The sequence below is a fragment of the Asterias rubens genome, chromosome 14 (assembly GCF_902459465.1).
Source record: "Asterias rubens chromosome 14, eAstRub1.3, whole genome shotgun sequence".
Lineage (NCBI taxonomy): Eukaryota > Metazoa > Echinodermata > Asteroidea > Forcipulatida > Asteriidae > Asterias > Asterias rubens.
Window position 1 is genome coordinate 8,296,520 of NC_047075.1, and position 24,706 is coordinate 8,321,225.

General features: G+C 36.1%; 2 protein-coding genes across 3 annotated transcripts; both read right to left on the minus strand.

Moving 5' to 3' along the window:
* Window positions 1-2,900: 2,900 nt before the first annotated feature.
* LOC117299272 lies at window positions 2,901-15,938 on the minus strand. Of its 2 annotated transcripts, XM_033782757.1 has the most exons (4): window positions 15,690-15,938; window positions 14,852-15,013; window positions 9,826-10,015; window positions 2,901-3,300 (listed from the first exon to the last, which is right to left on the minus strand). In XM_033782757.1, the coding sequence occupies exons 1-4, from the start codon at window positions 15,810-15,812 to the stop codon at window positions 3,281-3,283; spliced, it is 495 nt and encodes a 164-aa protein (XP_033638648.1). In that variant the 5' UTR covers window positions 15,813-15,938; the 3' UTR covers window positions 2,901-3,280. The 2 variants fall into 2 exon arrangements, with proteins under 2 accessions (XP_033638648.1, XP_033638647.1); XM_033782756.1 differs by lacking the exon at window positions 2,901-3,300 and having other exon boundaries at window positions 8,920-10,015.
* Window positions 15,939-22,415: 6,477 nt separating this feature from the next.
* On the minus strand, window positions 22,416-23,704 carry LOC117299273. Its single transcript, XM_033782759.1, has 2 exons — window positions 23,373-23,704; window positions 22,416-22,565 (listed from the first exon to the last, which is right to left on the minus strand). Exons 1-2 carry the CDS (start codon window positions 23,688-23,690, stop codon window positions 22,518-22,520), a joined length of 366 nt encoding a protein of 121 aa, XP_033638650.1. The 5' UTR covers window positions 23,691-23,704; the 3' UTR covers window positions 22,416-22,517.
* Between the last annotated feature and the right edge of the window lie 1,002 nt (window positions 23,705-24,706).

Below are 24,706 nucleotides of genomic sequence, written 5' to 3' on the forward strand. Positions count from 1 at the left end.
GCGTCAAATGTCTATCTCCCGTGTTCATTTTCGCGCGTAACCTTTCAAACGTGAAATTTTTACCGCGTCCATGGCGAACAAAAACTTGTTCTACACCATAGACCTTATCGCAAATACCAATGCGCAAGCGCAGACTGTTGAATGAGGTGCATTGTGGGATATATATGGATCAAATTTGGATACCAGCTAGACCACAATGCACCTAATTCCAAGCTTTACGCGCGCGCCCCGGTATTTGCGAAAAGGTCTATATATAATTAAAAGAACTAGATCGGCCGCGCGTACATACGCACCATTGCCTGCGTCAAAGTTTGTGATGCAACTCGTTGGGCAGTTGGACGTTCTTGGACTTTGAACATTTTCGAACTATTTTGTGCATACGTTGGCATACGTTCAGGCGATACGCCATGGTGTGACAGGGCCTTTAGCTGCATGTTCCGCGTAAACGTCAGGAACTTGTGTCGTTAAAGTCTCACGTTTTTAGCGTACGTGAAGTTACCATTTGTCACGTCAGGTACGTACGTGCGCGCAGACGTTATACATGAGCATGCAAAACGCCCGAAGTGGTGACGTTACCCAGAAACAAACAATATTTTGACGTTCACGTTCACTTTTTTTTTTGCAGCGTAACGTGCAGCTTAACCTCGCTTTTTTGGGCAGCAGGAATATTGGCAAGTACAATCACTTGAATAATGTATTTTGCAATTCAAGTGCTAATCATTTACCGCCCAAAAGGGACTTGTTTGCCAACTAATAGTGCCATAGCACTACAGAGCATCTAGGAAACAAAAGCTTCCCACGTGGACCCGCAACCCACGCCGCTGTGCTCTGCGCATGCGCCTATTGTCTGTGCAAAAAGCACCGTTTTTGTGAACATGTAAGGTGTGTATTTAACTGCTGTGCGTAGATTTAATCACTCAGTGCAGGGAAGGAAGCTGTTGATCAACACATATCAAAATCTCGCCTCAGTTCAAGATTCGCTGTCTGCATCTGTTGGTAAACATTGTTACTTTGTTTCAAAGGAATTCAGGAACTCTGACTGTCTCTGGTGATACAGGGAGTTTTCGTCTGTGGAGAGGACACGATGGGTCTCTTTCTATTCCTGTTTATTGGTGGTAAGTCCAATGTTTGTTATTCTTTTTTTCAAATCTGCGTGTAAGTTTTGGGAAACACTTCAGAAGTCACGACGGATGTTCCTTCATCTGGGATTCAGTTAAATTTATCACAGAACTGATACAATTAAAACCGTATTTAGATTATCTTTCCTTCGATATTATAACGAATGTAAATTGACTGCATTTCCTTGTGACTCTATCTACCTTCGATATTATTATGAATGTAAACTGACTGCATTTACTTGTGACTGTTTTTTGGTATTGGGTTAAGTAAACTGCATGAGACCCAACAAAATTGTAAATTATGAAAAAACATATAATTCCCAGATGTTAAGCCTTTAAAAATCTGAAGAGGGTTTGTTTCCATTCGAACGTTGTGCGCGCGATGTTTCGGACTGGAGCTCGATCCTAAAGTTATTGTATGTGAAATAAAACATGTGAATGACATCTTTGTATCTTAACTAATATTAGTAGGAAGCTGTTACTGTATAACAAACTAGTTCACTGATTCTAATTGCCGCGTACAATTTTCTTGAACCTTAATAAACCAAAATTCAAATGCTGATACAAAATTGCGTGTTGTCAATCAGGTCAAACTGCTGTGCATCACTCGCAGTAGGGGCGTTGACAACAGTTCTGAGTGATTGGCTATCTTACAGCCGTAACATTTAATAACAGCTCCTTACACCTGCTTGTTATTCTTGTTATTTTGTAAATCTATTTGACACTCACTCACTCACCCATACTTGTTCTGCATACCATTTGAGCCCCTGACACAAAACCCACATTTTGAGGAGATTTCAAATTGTACCTAAATTAAGGCCAGTGTCTTAAGTCTGTGTGTTACACACACACACACACACGAGACTCATTATAAGCTCAAAATTTGAGGCCACATGTAACAGTGTTACATGGAACAGACAATCTGCTTTAATCTAAAAGAGTACATGTAGCTAGCTGATAATTCAGCGGATTAATTTTACAATTAAACCTACTTTTCTAGTTACATTTAAACCATTCTAAGCGATCATAGCCTATGAGTTATAGCCGTTTATGCAGCTTGACAGTATTTTAATGTTTATTTCTAAATTGATCCCAAATCACTTCTCAAAATGGTTCCTTTTTCCACTTTGTTTGGTATCACAAGCAATAATACCAATATAAGCAGCAATTCACGGCCAGTAAATTTATAGCATGTAGATGTTTGGCCAGTCAATTCTTAGAATGTAGATAGCAATTGAATTCATAAAGCTTGGCCAGTCAATTTATGCCATGCTTGGCTAGTCAATTAATGGCAGGTGGATGATTGGCCAGTTAATTCTTAGAATGTAGATGAATGGCCAGTCAATTCATGGAGTAGATGCTTGGCCAGTCAATTCATGGCATGTGGATGCTTGGCCAGTTAATTCTTAGAATGTAGATGAATGGCCAGTCAATTCATGGGGTAGATGCTTGGCCAGTCAATTCATGGCATGTGGATGCTTGGCCAGTTAATTCTTAGAATGTAGATGAATGGCCAGTCAATTCATGGGATAGATGCTTGGCCAGTCAATTCATGGCATGTAGATGCTTGGCCAGTCAATTCATGGCATGTAGATGAAATGCCAGTCAATTTATGGCATGTAGATGCTTGGCCAGTCAATTCATGGCATGCAGATGCTTGGTCAGTCAATTCATGGCATGCAGATGCTTGGTCAGTCAATTTATGACATGCAGAAGCTTGGTCAGTCAATTCATGGCATGTAGATGCTTGGCCAGTCAATTGATGGGAAGTAGATGCTTGGCCAGTCGATTCATGGCAAGTAGATGCTTGGCCAGTCAATTCATGGCTTGTAGGTGTTTGGCCATTTAATTCATGACATGTAGATGCTTGGCCAGTCAATTCATGGCATGTGGATGCTTCAGCAGTTAATTCTTAGAATGTAGATGAATGGCCGCTCAATTCATGGCATGTAGATGCTTGGTCAGTCAATTCATGGCATATACATGTAGATGCTTGGCCAGTCAATTCATGGCATATAGATGCTTGGCCAGTCAATTCATGGCATATAGATGCTTGGCCAGTCAATTCTTAGAATGCAGACGCTTGGCAAGTCTATTTATTGCATGTTGATGATTGAATAGTTGTCTAGTTTGCTGCAGTTTGAGTCAGTCTCCTCATCCATTCATTTGATATAGCTTGAAGCTGTGAAAAACAAAAAGTTATGTATTTCAGATTCAGATGAACTTACATTTTTGGTCTGATGTGTCCAGTTTGATTAATATCATTTTATGTGACTGAAATATTTAAACCTAACTAAAAAACAAATCCTTTGGTGACATGGCATTCAGTTAGACATTTACAGTTTAAGTGTATGTTCCTACAGAGATCAATATCTGTAATATTGTACATAAGCAAATCACTAAGAGTACAAAACAATTTGTATTTAGTATTAAAAAATATAATATGTATACTGAAGTATCAGCAGGTGTTGGTACTATTGCCTTTTAAATTTTCTTTTTAAAGAGTCATCAAATTGAGAAGAATTTGAGAAAAAAAAAGTGTAAACATTATTTGTATCATACATGCAACTTTAGAATTGTAAAAATGCCAAAATGCTAGGTACAATACTTCATCTATCTTCCAACACTTTGCTGTTTGACATTCCTTTTTGCTAACTACCCATGGATTATGACAACTAATGTTGGATGACCCTGAAATGTTATACAAATATCACTTTAGCAAACTTGTGTTGAGATTAAAGTTTCAAAAGCAATGCTGTGCAACCGTCATATCTCTTATTTGAGAACAAATATCTAATATTCTGCGTCTTCTATGTTCATAAAAGGAAATTTGCAAAAGTTTTCCCTCAAACCTTACACTTTGCATGGCCATCCTAGCCTGACTACATTAAACTCCAAAAATGAAACTTGTAACTCATCATAACTGATCATCCAGAAGTCTCCAAAGTAGTGGCCACATGTACCATGAATATTAAATTCCTGGCACAAATCAAGTAACTTGGTCAGCACCCATTCTTCCTTGGTCACAAAATATGCTATGGTTTGGAGACTCATGTTTACATAACTATGTATTCAGCAATGGTCACAATTAAATTGAGCTTTACACAATTTGTAATGTCATTATGTATTAACAGCTCAATAAGACTGTTCTGTAAACACATCTTCACACACCCCAACATTTCATAGCTAATATGCAAAGTAGCAAAGCCCAACCGTTTTCCTGACATGGCTTTTTTTAAGGTAACACTTTTTTTCTTGGCCAAGTTGTTCTCTAAAAGCTATCTGAAAATCAGACCAACAGACCATTATCAGAAATTCAATTTAAACTTCCTTTTAGAAACCAGGGGCGGATCCAGGATTTTCAAAAAGGGGGGGGGCATGTGAAATTTACCGATCACGCAGCAAATGATGATTGAAGGCAAGTTGTAGCACGTAGTGCAAAGCCCTAACAGCATGGGGGTTCGGGGCCCTCAAATGTCCCTCAACAGCACCCTCAAGTGTCCTGAAAAGCATGAACAATTTTACACGTTTACATGTTTTTGGACGGAAAAATACTGCATCTGCCCGTGGAAACTGAGTACTAACACTGCATGCTGAACTACTTGTCATTTACAATCATTATAATCACTGTTTCATGACACTTGGCATAGTAAATCAAATTCTTTATATGTACTCACATTATGTGACAGTGCTTTGTCAAGTAGACATGAATACTAGTCTTTGACTAACTGGGAAATATAATTAACTGTTCAACCAATAAATGTGAATTATTTATCAAGTATGCATGTTGATGGCGAGTGTAAGGGACAACTGTTCCATTCTATTCTTTTCAAAGCTTTTCTTTGAATTTCTTTCTATTAACGTAATAATAAAAATAAACAAACAAAACAAAAGATGTGTTTCGGCTATGGCTGAACACCTATACTTTTTAAGATAATATAATTAGCCATTGCAAACTGCTTACTAACAAAAAAATTACCTCTGGTGTACATGCAAAGAATGGTTAATGACCTCATGTTTTGACCCTAGCAGAATCTTAGTCTTTGTGAAAGACTCTGATATGCTTGAAACGTAAAGCCATTGACCCTTTCTTTTGCAAGAACAAAATATTGTGATCATTATTGAAGGATCTCCTGGCCTTTTTAAACAAAATCACTTCTCAATAGGGTGAAGAACAAAAAAACTACTGCATACAATGAAGTAGGCTTATACATAAAATGATTTATGAATAATAAATATCTGTTTTTGCAACCCAAGCTACCACTTGGGTTTCTAATAGGAAAAAATAAACAATAAAGGTTTTGTCTTCCATCACTTTTCTACGACAGAAATCAGTTTTTCTTTACAGAAATCATTTAAACATACTAAAGGCAGCAGATGTAACAACATTAAAACAAAATATTTAAGAAAAACATATGGAAGTGTCAACCTGCAGAACTCCTCGTTTTGTTTAAAAAAACAATAAAAAATTAAGGGCAGACTTTTACCTTGCAGAACCTAATGAATTGTTTTGAATCTTCAAAACAGCATAACGATTTTTATAAACTAAGCAACAAAATAAAGGTTCAAAGTTGGATCTTCCTTATACTTCTTAAAAACATCACTTTGTTCTGCAGCGGATATAATGGCTTTATACCAGAAATCATTTTAACATACAAAAAAAAACCAAAAAAAAACAAACAAACAATCTTAAACTTTTTAAAGACAAAATTACCAACTCCTCGTTTTGTAAAAAAAACTTTCTTCTGGAGATTTTTTAAACACAATGCTTTTCTTACACAGACAGAAATCATGGTTTGAAATCTCTTCAATTGAAAGAAAGTTAACAAGGATTAGAAACAGCCATCAGCAACACCTCATTTACCTTGCTTTGCAAAGTAAATTTTCTCAGACTGAATGAGATTCAACTGTCGATCTGCAAAACTCCTTGCCTCGTTATTAAAAACAAAAACAAAAGAATACAACAAATTGTGTTTTCCCAAATTTGTTTAAGAAGTAATTTTCAGTCGTTTTGCAATTATGTATACAATTTTCAAAACTTTCAAAGTGATTACCAAATACCGGCAGTGACATCTTATTAAATGCAACAAAAAATGCAGATTGACATTGTGGCTGTTACTAGGCATCAGCACAGCTAAAGCATAATCAAGTAGTCATTCCTAATAAACACAATAAATTGTGGTTATTGAATTAAGATGTGTTTAGCATGGTTTGAGTTTCCTCATTAATTATGTTAACATAACCTACTCATCCTTAGTGGAACATAATGACTAGATTTAATTGATGATACAACTGAGCCATTGATCCAACAAATCTTCAAAGTTCAATACTGAAAACGTGTAACGAGTGGCAATACATTTGATAAAACATGTACTGCACAGCCATACACTCAAGTTTTCTCCAAAATGCCAGGATGAAAACGTGTAAAAGTCCTGCTTTGTTTACAACATGTAAACAAATTGAACACATAAAATCAGTTGGCAGCATCTGTTGTCTGAAATGTGTGCAATGCTACTTTTTTCTTAGATTCTCTTTAATGACATCAATCAATCATGGCAGGCAAGTTTAAAATGTGGATTGAAAAATATTTTCTCAGGAGTTGTGCAAAACCTCCATTAGTTAGGAATTCACTCACAATCATGACTCGCACTGTGGCATCAACTTAAAAAAAAAAAAATTAAATCAACTTATTCCAATCTCACTTTTAGTAAAATAAAAATTAGAGTTATTATTAAGTTTGTTGAGGACCTAGTAAAGTCAAAAGAAAGGCCAAGCATAAGTCTGAAAATACAGAAAACTGATCCCCCCTCATTAACTTATTTATTAAATAAATGAATGATTAAGAAAATATTGTTTTTGTAATTTTTATTTGGGGGGTTTGTCATTTAAGACTGCATCATGCATCATCAATGCAATTTAGTTAAGAATGATGTCTGTGATGATTATACTTTTTTGCTTTGTTGTTCCTTTTTGGTGTCCATTATTTTCACTGAAAGATTTTAAATTCACTGAAATAAAAATAAACAGAATGAATAAAATTGTCTCTTTTTCCATTTAAAGCACCATTACTTTGTTACGAATATAGGAAGGTGGTGTTTATGTTGCATAATTAGATATATCAACCAAAAATGGTTACAGGGAAACCAAACTTAATTTGCACTATTCTCTTTTTCTGACCTTCTTTTCTCGGCCTGAATGAGATTCCACACTTTAGATTTTATCTGCACCAGACTTCTTGATTCCAGAACTTTCAATTTTTGTTGTGCATCTTTGCATATTGCTATTGTTGGTGTTTTCCTTAACTGAAAACACTTCCGTAAGCCAGCATGACTGTGCACAGCAGCTATTTCTTCTGCATTCCATGGTTTCTTAACACATGTCGATTTGTTGTTCTTAATGGCAGTTAGTGCCTTGTGAGGGTTAGGATTTGTTGCCTTCTTTACTCCAGCTACTACTATGTTATCTGCATTTTCTTGTACTTCATTCTCTTCAGGAGTATTCCATGGTTAGAAATGTTCTGCAGCACTGATTCTGAGTCCTCAAGCACCACTTCATCTAAAGTTTTACCCTTGTATTCATGTATTTTCCCTTGTTCCAATGCATCAAGTAGTTTGCCAACCTTACCCAGGATCAGTGCCTCATGAGGGAGCCGGTAGTATTCCCTGTGTACAGATACATCATGGCCTAAGTGGTTCGCCAATTGCTCCAACTCATGTTTTTTCAAGTTGAGTAGTTGACTCATAGTGGCAACATGTTTACGCAGTCTTGTTGCGGTCAGTGTTTCAGGATGTTCTGCATTACATTGCTGGGCAAAGAAATGTAAGCAATCACATCCTCTATGTGGTGCAGAGGCATCTGCACTTGACCTTGCAAAGATGTAGGGGTTTTCTGGATTAATACCAACTTCGTCCCTATGTTTGACAAGTAAGTCAACTGATGCCTTGATGTTAGGGGTAAAGAGAAGAGGTACTCCTCTGTCTCTTTTCCCACGTATGTAAACTAAGGTCAGTCTTTCAATTGATAGTTTTTCTGACAGTGACAGGGACTCGACCACTTCACTTTGTGCATCAACTCCCCGGGACTTTTGGTTTTTGTACGTTTGGACCTTTAGAAATTGTGTTTCTCCTGGTCGTCTCCGATTGTATACAATGAGTTGTGCCAAGGGATACTTTGGAAAGCATTGCATATGTTTCCCCTGTAATCCCATTCTCTTTTATTTTGGATTTCATGTCACTTTCAACTTCACACATATGCTTATGCAGACGCATGATGTCCTTCGTAAGTGGAAGCTTTTTAGGCTCGTTCCATTTTGAGTTGGCTGCCTGCCGCAAGGCATGGCTTGACACCCTTGATGGCCATTCCAACTGCATCAGTCTTTTGAACCCTGCAGCCGAACTTCTGTCATTATCAAAGACACCATTCTTAAGAGCTTCTGCATCAACAATTTCAGCCATTCTGTTCAATGTATGGCCATGTTTCCTTGCTAGTGATGGAGTAGAAAACTCAAATGTGGTATCATTAAAATGTGAACACTTCAATGCAGCTTCAACAACCGAGTCAAAATTTCTGGGTTTGACTAAATCTTTGGCAGTGGTAATATGGCTACTAAAGCTGCGTGCAGTGCTCAACAAGCGGGCAGCTTCCCTCATTTTTTGAGATATGTAGTGGTTGCTATTGTTTGTATGCCCAGCTGCAGAGGCATAATGTTAACCCAATTTCAAAATAAGAGGATCATTTCTGATAACCAAAGTCAATTTGTCTTGCTCCATTCCTGCAAGTACACAATTTAAAAACACTGAAGTGTTTGTTGAAGTAGGCATCAGCGCTGCACCTGCTCTCAAATGTCTTGACCTCTTTTTGTTTGGTTTGTGGCTTGGACATTGTTTCTTGTGTCTGTACAAAGCGGTCTTCTTGTACAAGCCCCGGCAATCTGAGCAAAACATGTACTGGTTAAATGTGTGTTTGTCTCCATATTTAGGGCGCTTGTGAACAATAAGTTCACCTTTTTCATTGCCCTCTAACACCCTTTTGTTGTGCTCATAATCACCAGCCTTCCTCAATTGGCTATTAAGTCTCTTCTTGCTTTGCTTTTTTTTTCCAATGCAAAAATTTCACTTACTTCTGATTCTTCTGAGTGCATGTCATCCCAATGTTCACTAATCTTTTTGAAGGGTCTTTCACAATAGAAACAGAAGTGTCTTTTGTCCCATACTCTTTCACCTGTTTTAGATGTGCGAGATGAAGACACAATCCAAGTTGTTTTAGTCTTCTCTTGCTTTTCCTCTGTGCCCTTTTTTTTTTTTTTTTGATAGTCCTTCATCATTGTTTTGTTTACGCTTATTTCCAACAACCTCATCTTCAGTTTCACTGGATCTTGCATCTGAATATTCACTCTCTGAAAAGTCATCTTCACTTGAAGATGGCTCATAATAACTATCATCTGATTCTTCAGACATCTTAGCATTTACACCTATCTTATCTTCATTTGCAATTGGTTGGTCAAATTTGCCAATATCCTCTTCAAAAGAGACTACAACACCACTCCTTTCATCTCTTCCTTCAAATGGATGCTCTATAATGCCATCACTGGTGAGCAATCCCTGGACACATACATTTTCACCATTGACACTGACAATTAACTCTACCTGAGATGGCCTATTACTTTCATTAAATTGATAATCTGCACATGCAACAGGTGGTTCCTTACCAGTAGCAAGATTATCCCTTTTTGAATCTATTTTGACAAAGGAATCTGCATGACTTCCCACCAGACAATTGTCTTGAGTCTCACTTCTGCCTGCATCATTGCTCAACATATTGTCATCAACTGCAGTAGGCAACTCATCCACTTCCTGGGAGAGGCCATCTTGCAATTCTTCAACACTTGTTTGTAAATCCTGTGAAAACAAAAACGGAAATGAAATATTCAAGTAAAGCATAAGTCAAAGTTAAAAACCCTGCTTTTTGAAAAAACGGAAGAAATGTTCAGAGTCAATGGAAGTGTGGTCCTCTTTGCTACAAGTAAACATTAGAAATAAGAACTGGACTGCATTACTAAACTTCTCATTTGGTTTGTAGCGTTAACTCAGTACAGTGTATCGTTTGTCAGACACAATTTATGAGGACCAGTTTCCTGATCAAATAATAAAAACTATAGTAAATGAAGAATGTTGTGGTATGTTAGGTACACAATGTCCAGCTAGGAATAAAAACAGGACCCCTCATTGGAACTAGACTGCATTGCTAAACTTCTCATTTGGTTTGTAGAATAAACTCAGTCCCTCAGTACAGTGTATCGTTTGTCAGACACAATTTGTGAGGACCAGTTTCCTGATCAAATAATAAAAACTCTAGTTAAAGGGACACACCAGTTCATCGTTTACGCTCAATAGTGATAAAGAAAGAAAGACAATCAATTTTAAAATTGTTGTTGTAAAAAAAAATCATCAAAGCGGCCCTTAAATCAGGAAAAAAACAAAACAAAAGAGGTCAAAAGTCAATGCATACGCTTTACCAGCCGTTTTGAGTGTGAAATTTACGCTGCAATGTCGCAAGTAGACTGGTGCTTTGATTGTCAATATTATTATTACTATGTCAAGACATGAGTATCCAGTCTGCATATCCCCGAACTGTTTGTAAACACAGTACGGTCACACAACGATCTTCGCAAACAGCTTTACATTGGTAACCATGGAAAACAAGGTAACCATGGAAACCATGGAAAACGTTCCTTCAAAATCCCAAGATTGTCGTAAAAAAACATAAAGCCAAACAATCCAAAGCTGATAAAACCTCAAGTAAAAAGGATAAAAAACACACTCCCTCTTGCATATTCATAAGCTTGCAGCATGATGGGTCGTGTGGTAGTTCCGAGTAACCTTGTGTGGACTTCGCTCGTCCTTGCTCTATGCTCACACTAGTGACTAGTGTGAGCCAAGTCCACACAACGCTACTCGGAGCTAGGTTGTGGGAGCAAGCCCCGCGCCAAGCCACGGCACGTGGGATATGTGTCGGGGTATGAGTCATGCAATCCCCTCGCACTGGGAACATGGAGCACACTCTCATTGGCCGGACTCTCTGGGTTAAGTTTTTATAAGCACGATATTTCATAATTATGTATAATTTGTATCCATAATATGAATACATGCTCTCTTTTGTCAAATACTCATGAACAATAACTTTGAAATCACAGTTGAATTTGATGCAGTAATTAACTTTTACACGTCTTGAAGTAAGACTACTCAAAAGATCACGTAATTATCCGAACCAAAAAATCGGTTCGGAAAAACCATGTGACCGTACTTTTTTTTCAGGATATTTCATCTCTACTTCTCAAGACCATGTGAAGACCTTGTATTCTAGTTTGAAGCCCAAAATAGCCCAACGAAGCCGGTGTGTACCTTTAATGAAGAATGTTGTGGTATGTTAAGTACACAATGTCCAACTAGGAATAAAAAGGACCACTCATTGGAACTAGACTGCACTACTAAACTTCTCATTTGGTTTGTAGCATAAACGCAGTTCCTCAGTACAGTGTATCGTTTGTCAGACACAATTTGTGAGGACCAGTTTCCCAATAAAATAATAACAAATATAGTAAATGAAGAATGTTGTGGTTTGGTAGGTACACAATGTCCAGCTAGGAAAAAAAAAAAAAACTTTATTGGACTGCATTACTAAACTTCTCATTAGGTTTGTAGCATGAGCTCAGTCTCTCAGTACAATGTATTTTTCAGTCCATGAGGAGTGTACTGTTGGTCAGAGACAAATTGAAAAGTTAGTTTTTCTTAACAAAATAGTCAAAACTATAGCTAGGAAGGGTTGTGTGGTATGTTAGGTACAGAATGTCCAGCTAAGAATTTAAAAAAAACTTTATTGGACTTCATTACCAAACTTCTCATTAGGTGTGTAGTCTAAACTCAGTCTCTCAGTACAGGGTGTTGGGCTATTGTTGGGCAGGTACAATTTGCAAGGATTAGTTTCCTTACAAAATAGCTTGGAAGGATTGTGTGGTATGTTAGGTACACAATGTCCAGCTAAGAAAAAAACAAAAAACATTGGACTTCAATACCAAACTTCTCATTAGGTTTGTAGCATGAGCTCAGTCTCTCAGTACAATGTATTTGTCAGTGGCATAATCTGTTTTGAAAAGGGGGTCGGGGAATGATTCTGAAATTTTGGTATGCCGATCTGAAAAATGTATGCATCATTTTTGTTTGTCTAGGAAGACCTAGGATATGGTAAGAGTGCACACATTTTGAGACAAAGTATTCCCATCATTATGTGCTTAACTTTTTATAAATTTGTAAAATAATCGACAAAATTGTTTCACCACTTGGCTAAATCTGAGGCAGGGAATGATCCTATGGGCCACCCCCCCCCCCTCCCATTCTCCCTAGGATTTATGTACAAGGGCTAGTCAAATGTTGATTTGTTTGATGTTGTTTAGTAATATTTATTTCTTTCTTTTCTTTAAAGGAGACAACTTGGGGCGTTATGTTCCATAGAATTATTTCAAATGAAAATGATTTTAAAGAAAGTGAAAAAATACTATGTCAAAATGTTGACCATAAGCGATGCAAATGGCTTTTTCAATGGGGAAGGCACATACTCTTCTAGTTCATATTGTACACATTCATCACTGAATGCATGTTGATTTGTATAGAAAGTAAAAAAGGTAAATTAAATGATTCACACAAACAAGCTTACTCTATACCTGAAAAGCAACCACTAATTACATTATTCATGGGCCTCTAGAGGAGCTTGGAAAATTGGACAGCAGTTTTATGGCATTCAGTACAGATTGTTTATTCTCATGAAATCATAGCTTTTTAAACTCAGTCTTAACTCAGTCTTCAGTACAGTGTGTTGGGCTATTGTTGGGCAGATACAATTTGTAAAGATTAGTTTCCTTAAAAAATGGTCAAAACTATAGCTAGGAAGGGTTGTGTGGTATGTTAGGTACACAATGTACAGCTAAGAAAAAAACCAAAAACCATTATTTGACTTCAATACCAAACTTCTCATTAGGTTTGTAGCATGAGCTCAGTCTCTCAGTACAATGTATTTTTCAGTCCATGAGGAGTGCACTGTTGGTCAGAGACAAATTGAAAAGTTATTTTTTCTTAGAACTGTTGGTCAGAGACAAATTGAAAAGTTAGTTTTTCTTATCAAAATAGTCAAAACTATAGCTAGGAAGGGTTGTGTGGTATGTTAGGTACACAATGTCCAGCTAAGAATTAAACAAAAACTTTATTGGACTTCATTACCAAACTTCTCATTAGGTGTGTAGTCTAAACTCAGTCTTCATTACAGTGTGTTGGGCTATTGTTGGGCAGATACAATTTGCAAGGATTAGTTTCCTTAAAAAATGGTCAAAACTATAGCTAGGAAGGGTTGTGTAGTATGTTAGGTACACAATGTCCAGCTAAGAATTATAAAAACAACTTTATTGGACTTCAATACCAAACTTCTCATTAGGTTTGTATCATGAGCTCAGTCTCCCAGTCCAATGTATTTTTCAGTCCATGAGGAGCGTACTGTTGGTCAGAGACAAATTGAAAAGTTAGTTTTTCTTAACAAAATAGTCTAAACTATAGCTAGGAAGGGTTGTGTAGTATGTTAGGTACACAAAGTCCAGCTAAGAATTCCAAAAAAAACTTTATTGGACGTCAATACTAAACTTCTCATTAGGTTTGTAGCATGAGCTCAGTCTCTCAGTACAATGTATTTTTCAGTCCATGAGGAGTGTACTGTTGGTCAGAGACAAATTGAAAAGTTAGTTTTTCTTAACAAAATAGTCAAAACTATAGCTAGGAAGGGTTGTGTGGTATGTTAGGTACAGAATGTCCAGCTAAGAATTAAAAAAAAACTTTATTGGACTTCATTACCAAACTTCTCATTAGGTGTGTAGTCTAACTCAGTCTCTCAGTACAGGGTGTTGGGCTATTGTTGGGCAGGTACAATTTGCAAGGATTAGTTTCCTTACAAAATAGCTTGGAAGGATTGTGTGGTATGTTAGGTACACAATGTCCAGCTAAGAAAAAACCAAAAAACATTGGACTTCAATACCAAACTTCTCATTAGGTTTGTAGCATGAGCTCAGTCTCTCAGTACAATGTATTTGTCAGTGGCATAATCTGTTTTGAAAAGGGGGTCGGGGAATGATTCTGAAATTTTGGTATGCCGATCTGAAAAATGTATGCATCATTTTTGTTTGTCTAGGAAGACCTAGGATATGGTAAGAGTGCACACATTTTGAGACAAAGTATTCCCATCATTATGTGCTTAACTTTTTATAAATTTGTAAAATAATCGACAAAATTGTTTCACCACTTGGCTAAATCTGAGGCAGGGAATGATCCTATGGGCCATCCCCCCCCCCTCCCATTCTCCCTAGGATTTATGCCCTTGGTGATGTTGGTCAGACACACTTTGCAAGTATACCTTTCCTTATCAAATAATCAAAGCTATGTAGCTTGGAAGGATTGTGTTGTATGTTTAGTACACAATGTCCAGCTAAGAATAAAAAGAACCCATCATTGGGACTAGACTGCATTACAAAACTTCTCATAAGGTTTGTTGAGCTCCATTTCCCATCAGTACAATTTGCAAGATACTTGTTCACTTTTAAGCAGGTCTTTCCATGAAGAACGAATTTCTTTTTAAAAGCCAGCACTGTTTGCTTACTGGTATTTGTATGAAATTATAAAGGAACATGTGTATCCACTTACTTTGATTAAGGAATCTGCATGACTCCCCACCAGACAATTGTCTTGAGTCTCACTTCTGCCTGCATCATTGCTCAACATAAAATTGTCATCAACTGCAGTAGGCAACTCTTCCACTTCCTGGGAGAGGCCATCTTGCAATTGTTCAACACTTGCTTGTAAATCCTGGGAAAGAATATCAGAAAAATAAACATCAACATTAATTAAACAGTAATCAAAATTAAAACCCTGCTTGTTGCAGAAGTCATACAGTTTAAGACCAAAGTTAAGGTCAAACATCTCTGTGCAAAACCTTTAGCGACTGAAAGAGCTACAATCCTATGCAGTTCTGGGATAAAATGATGAGAAGTTCTTGTGAAATGAAGTTTTTAATATGAAAACCTCAAGTTTGAACTGGAAGTCAAGGTCAAATGGTACATACTCTGTGACGCACCTGCTTAATTTTCAAAGACCTTTCTAATGATGCACAGATTGTAGAATATTGTTTGAATTATTGAGCTACCTTTTTTTCATATAATTACTTTGATTTAAAGCAGTTGAACATCATGATTTTGTGTGCCATCTTCATACTGATCCTCAACTCTCTGATGAGTAGCAAGGCTTTATTTAATTTCATCTGTATTGAGATGAGTTGAGAGGAAGAAGAAGATGAGTACAAAAAAAGAAGAAAAAATATATATATCAAGAGGTGTTGTACTCATATTACATGAACACCTTACCACAAGACTTTTGTGAAGTTGTTCACTAAAATACCTCTTTCCTACCATGTTAACTTTCAACACTAAACAGTTTTGTATTTCATTTGTAGGTAATAATGAACTGTATAATTATGTGTTCATACCTTTTTATTTTTCCAAGGAAGCTTATCTACACCATAGTGGTACAGAATCTCAGAACCCCTCAATATAGGTTTGATTGAGAGAAGGCAAAGTACTGGTGTGTCACCATCCATTACAACTTTCATTCTTGCATTAATTTCTCTGCCCTCTCCATGGTTGACAAGGCGTCCCAATATTTTTCCACTTTGGGGTTCAACTGTGGCATCGATACTGAAAAACAATATTAAAAATAAACACAAGCTAGCTATCAATCTCAATCCCAGATCCAAAAAAATATTAAGGAACAACCCTTCGGACAACACAGTTTGTCAACTGTGCACAATGGACTTTAACCTATTAGAACTTATTTCTTCCAAATTTAGAGTGAACATGGCCTTTAACAATTAACTCTCATTGTCTTTCCATCAACTTGGTTGTGTGACTGCTGTAAATTTCACTGTTGTCCTGAGATCTGATTTTCCAGCAAACTTGCCAGGAAGGCCTTTATGTTTTTTGTTTTCTTTTAAAAGTGAGGAATTCAAAACTTAAATAGCATATAATCTCAATTAATAAACCATTGGTCTGCGCTAAAAAAAAAAAAAAAAACAGTTTTACACTCAGGTACATAGGCTACACTATTAAAACCATCAAAAGCTGTGTTGACATTGGACCATTTGTTTTTAAATATTTATTTAGTTATTATTTATTGACTTTTCTTTCTTTCTTTAGTTAACTTACATGTATTATTTATATATTTGACTTATTTACTGTATTTACGTTTTGAATTTTATCGTTTTATTTATGCTATTATATTAAATAGTCTTTAATTTTATTTATTTTGTTTTTATAATTTTTATAAATATATTTATTATATATATGTATATTATATATATATTTTTTTATTATTTTTTATTATTCAGTATTTTATTATATTTCATTATTATTTTTTTGTGTTTGTTTGGTGGGGGTGGAAACAGAGCAAGTGGGGGGTACATGTATTCTTCCCTTTTTAAGTAAAAAATAAATACATTATTAATGTTAATCCGTAAAAATTAAAGCCAAACTCAGCTTGCTAGTTTGCCAGGCCCAGTTCCGACCAGTTACAATGTGCATATAAGTGATGCACACGGTCATGTGACATGCACTTCTAATCCATTTGTGTAATCAATGTGCTACTCAGGGGTCGATTTCACAAAACTCTTCCTAACTTAGGACTAGTCCTAAGCAATGCTAAGAGATAGGACTAGTCCTAAGTTAAGACGAGTTACTCATCCTAACTTCAGACTAGTCTTATCTCTTTGTGAAATCGGCCCCTGGCATGGAATTTTTCACATTATTACTATTCCTCAATATATTAAAGCAGACTTAAGAATTGATTTGAAATATTGAAATTGGTAATTGGCCTTTACACTCACTTAACTTAACAGTATTTTTGTCTCCCACTGGTAAAAAAATATCGGTACACACTTTCTAGTGTTTCTTCTCTGATGTCTCCCTCCTCAGAAGAAATCAACTCTCCATCATATTGCAGCAAAAACTCGCCTGCAGGAATATTTGTTGCAGCAAAAACTCCTCGCCCTGTTAAAATATGTAAAACAAATCAATTCAGTAAAAAAAAATGTTTAGGTTTGGGTGTCAACATTATACAAAATTATGGTTAAACAAAATGAAAACTGTAAGAAAAACTAGTATTAGTAAAGTAAGGGGAGTTTTCTGTCTTAATTAACCATGTATGCCATTCCCATTGGCATTGCCATTGGCTATGTTGGCATTGTCAACTACAGTAGTATTAATAAAAACAACATGAAAATGATTAAGCCTTGGGCCAAGGCCTACTTAACTGTCTGTAGAGTGTAGTGTTGGTTACTTCCACTTTTTTATGCGACCTCAAACATGAAGACACAAAAATATTATTGGGCATAGGCTACAATTCAGGACTAATTGGAACGCCAGCAAAGCAAACACTAATGTATAAGTAGGCCTAGGTCATTTAGGTAGTGTAGTACTCAGGTTGTAGTAAGTATGATGTGCTGTTTTTATGAGATCGATGGTTAAAAATAGTATTATAGCGTTACAGACTATACCGTTACTAGGGCCAGGCCTACCTTTTTCCAGTGTTTCACGGACGATAAAAAGTCCATCCCGGTCACCATCTCGCCTGATAAACTCCAAACACAATTCATCCTGTGATCGAGGTTTTACACGCTTTGGCCTCACCATTTTGCAGGCTTTGAAATCATTAAGAAAGAAACAGTTTAGAAGAAAATATATCGAAGCCAGGCGCAAGCGAGCCAGAATAAGACATGTACAGTAATCAGTATGTAGTCCGCTAAACTTCGGTAATGTACTTGTAGTTGTACATGTACAGTCAGCTAGCTAGAGATAGATATAGACGCGGTGCATTTTAGCGCGCGCCCGCCGCCAACTTAAGGAGTTTATGAGCATGCGTAAAACAAATGCCCATACGTCATGTTTTTCTAAAGAGTTCTAGGGTCATGTCAACTAATGGCATGGCAGCCATGTGTCCGAATTGGAATCACTTGTTTTTGTGATTGGAAATATCTTGACATTTGTCAATATATTATCATCATCTTGTTAATAAATTAATAATAAAAAAAAACACTTACAACTGAAAATACAAAGAAAAGAATTTCAACTTAAATACAGAATGTAGTTTATTCATTATTTAACTCCATGATACCAAGAAAGGAACATTACAAAACTTAGGCAAACAGAAGTGGAACATACATTTTCAACTTGTTCTACACTAACTCTGATCTTAAGAACCCTCATAAAGGTATTTTATATTTTATTCACATTTTTATTGAACTTAACTAATTTTGTACTAAACAAAAGTCATTTTGATGTTAGAATGTTTTAGCCTGATAAATTCCAGTACCCCATCTACACATTTGAGACCCCAGGATTGTACCAGAAAGTGTATCTTGAAAATGTCTTCCAGAGCCTACACGATTCAAATTAAAATCTGTGGTTATTCGAGCAACTGTACTCTTTAAATGTCATCTTGATTTGAGAATGTTTAAGCCTGATTTAAGAATGTCTTGTAGCAATGAACTGATAGAATCAAGTCACCCACCTCATACATTTGAGACCCCAGGATTGTACACAATGCACTCACCCATCCCCAAATGAATAAGTCCCAGGATCTTGAAAACCTATCTTACCAGAGCGTACACAATTAAAATTAAAATCTGTGGTTATTTGAGCAACTGTACTCTTTAATAGTCATCTTGATTTGAGAATGTTTTAGCCTGATTTAAGAATGTCTTGTAGCACTGAACTGATAAAATCCAGTCACCCACCTCATACATTTGAGACCCCAGGATTGTACACAATACACTCACCCATCCCCAAATGAATAAGTCCCAGGATCTTGAAAATCTATCTTACCAGAGCCTACACAATTAAAATTAAAATCTGTGGTTATTTGAGCAACTGTACTCTTTAATAGTCATCTTGATTTGAGAATGTTTTAGCCTGATTTAAGAATGTCTTGTAGCAATGAACTGATAGAATCCAGTCACCCACCTCATACATTTGAGACCCCAGGATTGTACACAATGCACTCACCCATCCCCAAATGAATAAGTCCCAGGATCTTGAAAATCTATCTTACCAGAGCGTACACAATTAAAATTAAAATCTGTGGTTATTTGAGCAACTGTACTCTTTAATAGCTACTTGATTTGAGAATGTTTTAGCCTGATTTAAGAATGTCTTGTTGCACTGAACTGATAACATCCAGTCACCCACCTCATACATTTGAGACCCCAGGTTTGTACACAATGCACTCACCCATCCCCAAATGAATAAGTCCCAGGATCTTGAAAATCTATCTTACCAGAGCGTACACAACTAAAATTAAAATCTGTGGTTATTTGAGCAACTGTACTCTTTAATAGTCATCTTGATTTGAGAATGTTTTAGCCTGATTTAAGAATGTCTTGTAGCACTGAACTGATAAAATCCAGTCACCCACCTCATACATTTGAGACCCCAGGATTGTACACAATGCACTCACCCATCCCCAAATGAATAAGTCCCAGGATCTTGAAAATCTATCTTACCAGAGCCTACACAATTAAAATTAAAATCTGTGGTTATTTGAGCAACTGTACTCTTTAGTAGTCATCTTGATTTGAGAATGTTTTAGCCTGATTTAAGAATGTCTTGTTGCACTGAACTGATAAAATCCAGTCACCCACCTCATACATTTGAGACCCCAGGATTGTACACAATGCACTCACCCATCCCCAAATGAATAAGTCCCAGGATCTTGAAAATCTATCTTACCAGAGCCTACACAATTAAAATTAAAATCTGTGGTTATTTCAGCAACTGTACTCTTTAATAGTCATCTTGATTTGAGAATGTTTTAGCCTGATTTAAGAATGTCTTGTAGCACTGAACTGATAAAATCCAGTCACCCACCTCATACATTTGAGACCCCAGGATTGTACACAATGCACTCACCCATCCCCAAATGAATAAGTCCCAGGATCTTGAAAATCTATCTTACCAGAGCCTACACAATTAAAATTAAAATCTGTGGTTATTTGAGCAACTGTACTCTTTAAATGTCATCTTGATTGGAGAATGTTTTAGCCTGATAAATTCCTGTGATTTACATTAATAAGTATTTTGTAAATACAAAAAAACAACAGTTAGAAATCAAATGGCATAATTGTCTGAAAAGACTCCGAACTAGAAATAAAAGAGAGAACCTTTACAAGTTAAAATCAAGAAAAAGTTTATATTTCATTATGATGTTTATAGTTTTTATCCTATTAGATCCTTCTAGTTTGTGAAATCACTGCTTAAAATCAAATGTGTCATTTGCAATGGTAGCAGTAAAAAAAAGGTTGGCAAATGTCAATGAAAATGCATACTGTATGAATTTAAAAACACTACCCTAGACCCCAATACTGTCTGACACAAAATATGTTTTTGCTCCTCATTTCCTATACTTAATACAGATAACTTTCAGCCCTAATTCTTTGGAATGTCAACAAATTGTTAGTCTGCATTCTGCTGCATACTATGTGTGACACATGTTACAATGTTCCCTTTTCTGGGGTGGCTCTAGGTTTCACACGTTGTGCAACACAATAGCATAGTACAAGGCATAGCAAACTGCTGTTATATAAGACACAGTGACTGTTCAATAAAAATCTAAAGAGATATTGACACAAACCATCAAAATAATAAATATGTTATTAAACAACTTGATTGATTTGGTTTTAAATGTAACTTCAAATCCCTGAAACTTGTTATCAGTGAATAAAAACAGTTCTTATTTGCAATACACACCATAGGTTTTTACATTTGAAGTGGCATATGCCTTGTCATTATATAGGTATGTACCCAAAAACATGGGCAGCATCACATCAATAAATATCATGAAGTTGTTTACAATGACCAGAAAAGTGATTGATTGCATACTCATTGGAACAGCAACCAGCCAACTACATTTCTGACAAAGATAAGTTTGCTATTCTAACACAGTAGGCAATTGGTTCATGAATGTAAGAAAGAATTACAAATGTTGCTACATGTACTCAGATAAAGTGCATTTTGCATCAAATTTTTGTTAACTCTTTGATGTCAATACTTATGATGTGTTTTTACAAGTCATCACTTTCTCTTTACCACAGGACAAGTTATCAATGACGTGTGAAGTGGAAATATCATTCTCAACTGTAGTTTTAAACAGAGACAGTTGGGTCTGTCAACACCAATGCATACATTAGGGGAGCATTTTTGGGTTGTACTAAATAATGATAATAAAATAATAAAGTATTTCACTGATTTCTTTTGCTGTGCCCATTCAAAAGCCTTTTAGGATTGTACTTTACAAAAATTAAGACAAAGATGCAAGTCTTCATGAAATTAATGGAGATAGTCTTAAGATTGTATTGTTTGTCACAGGGACAGAAATAATTTCATCAGAGGATTTAAAGTTTTACTAATTATTTGTTGTCCCACTCACACGTTGATTCTTCATCCTTATAGAGATTTGGGATACTTACAAGTAAAAACTAAGACATTCTCTGATTATTAAAATGTAATGTACATCACTTGGACAGACGTTTGTCCTCATTGTCTGTCCGTGTGACGCAAGTTGTAATTGTCTAAATACCCCAAAAGAATGACTCATTTTTGTTTCTACCATTATGGAAACTAAAGGGTGCAAGTAAACAATATTAGTAATTTCACTGTTGCTTTTACAGCCCATCCTGTCTGTCCAAGTGACGTACCTTATCCTTTTTTAATTGCCTTGTAACTCATTATTTAATCTCACTTTCTCCTTTATTTTAGGGTAAGAACAGTCATCAATAGTGTAACCATGAACTGGATATTTTTGTTTTTAACTCACTCTCCCATGCCTGACTAAAAAAAGATCAGTTGTATGCGTTAGTGTGGACAGACCCACTTACCAGTACTTCATCGCTGAGACTGTGACCTCTGACCCTTTAACCCCAAACCCCAAACTGCCTGTTGCTAATGGCAACCCTCACTTACTTAAGGTACCAAAAATAAAATTCTCACATTGGGTCAAAAACAAACCCCAACTTTCCTTTTCCAAAGGGCACTACTGAACTACTGAAGTCCCAACTTCGCATCTTAAGTTATCAACCAGAAGACAAATTATCAAAACGCTTGTCCGTATGAGTGGATGCAATAGAAATTGACACTTGATAGTATCTCTGTAGCCTTCTGGGCTGAAGGGTGTTCAGTATAAAATTGTTATTAAACAAAATTATAAACAGCATGTTGTCTAAAGACTGTTGATGACGAAGATTGGCACTGTAGACGTCCTATGATGTGTCCTATTTCCCCGAGCAGTTGAAAGACCTCTCAAAAGATCCTTCTAAAATCTATATACACAAACATGTAGAATGAAAGAAATATAAAAAAAATAAAAAAAGGGGGAATACTTGAAACAGAACAAATGATCAAGTACAATTTGAAGGATTGCATGGAGGGTAGTCAATAAGAGAAAGGTTTGCGGCAGTATCATGTAGTAAGAATCTCTTTTTTATAACTATGTTCCATTAGAAGGAACCAGTGGTAATTTGAACAGTTTGCTCTGCTTGTTATCAGGAGACTACTGCATTTATATACTTGGGTGCAATGAACTTTGGAGCTGCTTGGTTCTAGTGTATCCCGCACACAGGGGAACAGTTGTTACCCCTCCCACATGTGTATCAGGGTAGTGATTGAGCTCTTGAAAATGACAGGTAGACAGATATCACTGATGTACAGGCTAATGTCCTGGAGTTCTGTATCATTCTTGAGAATATCTATGGCCTCTCTGATATGTTTAGGGTGCTGGATACAAATGACCCAGGCCCAGTTGGAATCCAGAAGTTTCCAAACATTGGGTCAACTGTTTCCTTCTGTAAAAACATTCTGTACTAAAAAGAAAGAAGCTAATTAATACATGGAGCTATCACAAACCTTCCTCATATAAAGCAATTCTTAGTCTTATTTCCAAAAGTTGCAAATAAGATTTGTGTACAATGATGTATTTTCTGTGTAAGTATTATTGTTATTTAAATTGATGAAAGCAGTGTTCTTGCCTATCAACAGATCTTTGTGAGCAAACCTACCCGACCAAAATATTCTGAAGTTGTCAAAATGCATTTTCAAGCACACAGGCATAAACCCTGTGGAAAACTCACCTTGTTGAGTCTATAGTCCAGGAGATTGTATTCACAAAACTTTAAATACAACGGATCAGTCTCATATTGATAAAATACACGTGGCTTTGAACCCTTAGTTGAGTTACATGTAGACTTGTCAGGTGCAGGTGATGAGGCAGAGTAAGTTTTGGGTGAAGTTTGAGGCGTCTTCTCAATGGATGTCTCAGTAACTTCATTTGATGCATTACTGTCAGCTCCACTGGACTCCAGTGGAGGAGGTGCGAGTTTCTTTGCTTTTTGCCGTGCTTTCCTATTGCGTCTGTATGAGGTTAGATTTGTCTTTAAATGATGACCCATTCTCTAAACAAAATTAAAGCTGTGAAGAAAAACAAATTTAATGAAGCAAATTTATTCAAATAACAAAATAACAACGAAACTATTAACTTTAAATATTTATCTGATGGTGCATTACTGATACTAAAGTCAGAACACTAACAAAAACGTTTGGCATTTTTAAAACCAAAATTTGGTTCAGAAAAGTTGTGTATTCTTATATGTGCAGAATAGAGGAAATTTAAGTAAAAATTATTGCGCAGAACTTCAAGATCTATTTTTTTTTACAATTAATTGTGTTTGCTTCATATTGTAGTTTTGTATTTTTATTTTGTGTGTGTTAAGTAGGTCATCTGTATCCAAAATAAAACTTGAAGTTGATACTCGGGGCCTGAAAAACTCGGAAGGGAGGGGGGGGGGGTCTGTACAAAAATAGTATTAGGCCTAGGCTTATTTGGTCATGAAGGTTGTTACTTTGTTAGTTGGTTTTGCACACCACAAGACAAGCTCACACTCATGTTATCTGGTCATTGACAATGTTGAATGTTTATTTCAATTTTAAGAGCAGTTTTGGAAAGTAAAGGAACAATCGTTGCTCTTTTTTCCTTGTGGCGTTTTCGAATAAGTGTTTTGGAAATTCCACCAGGTTTGGTGGCCTATATATATAACGTAATTGTTTGTCTTGCTAAAGACCTAATCCATGAATCAAAGTTAAGAAATAGTTAACACCCGATATGCCGATATGGCTGACACTGCCGACATGTACGTATGGAGCTGGGTATTACGCCTTTCATTCAATGATTCAAGTCTAAAAAAATTCAAGTGATCAAGATAAGACAAAATATTCGAATAAGCAATAATACGCAAAGCCCTTTTTTGAACTTTTTCAATATTATAAGCTTGTATTTCAGCATAATACAACTCTCTTTGGATGTTTCTGCGTTTGGCCTTGTTTTTAAAGAAGAAAAAAAAACTTCATTTAAACTAGAAAGAATAGTACATTAAACTATTACCTCTCTCTTCAAATAATACTGTAAAAC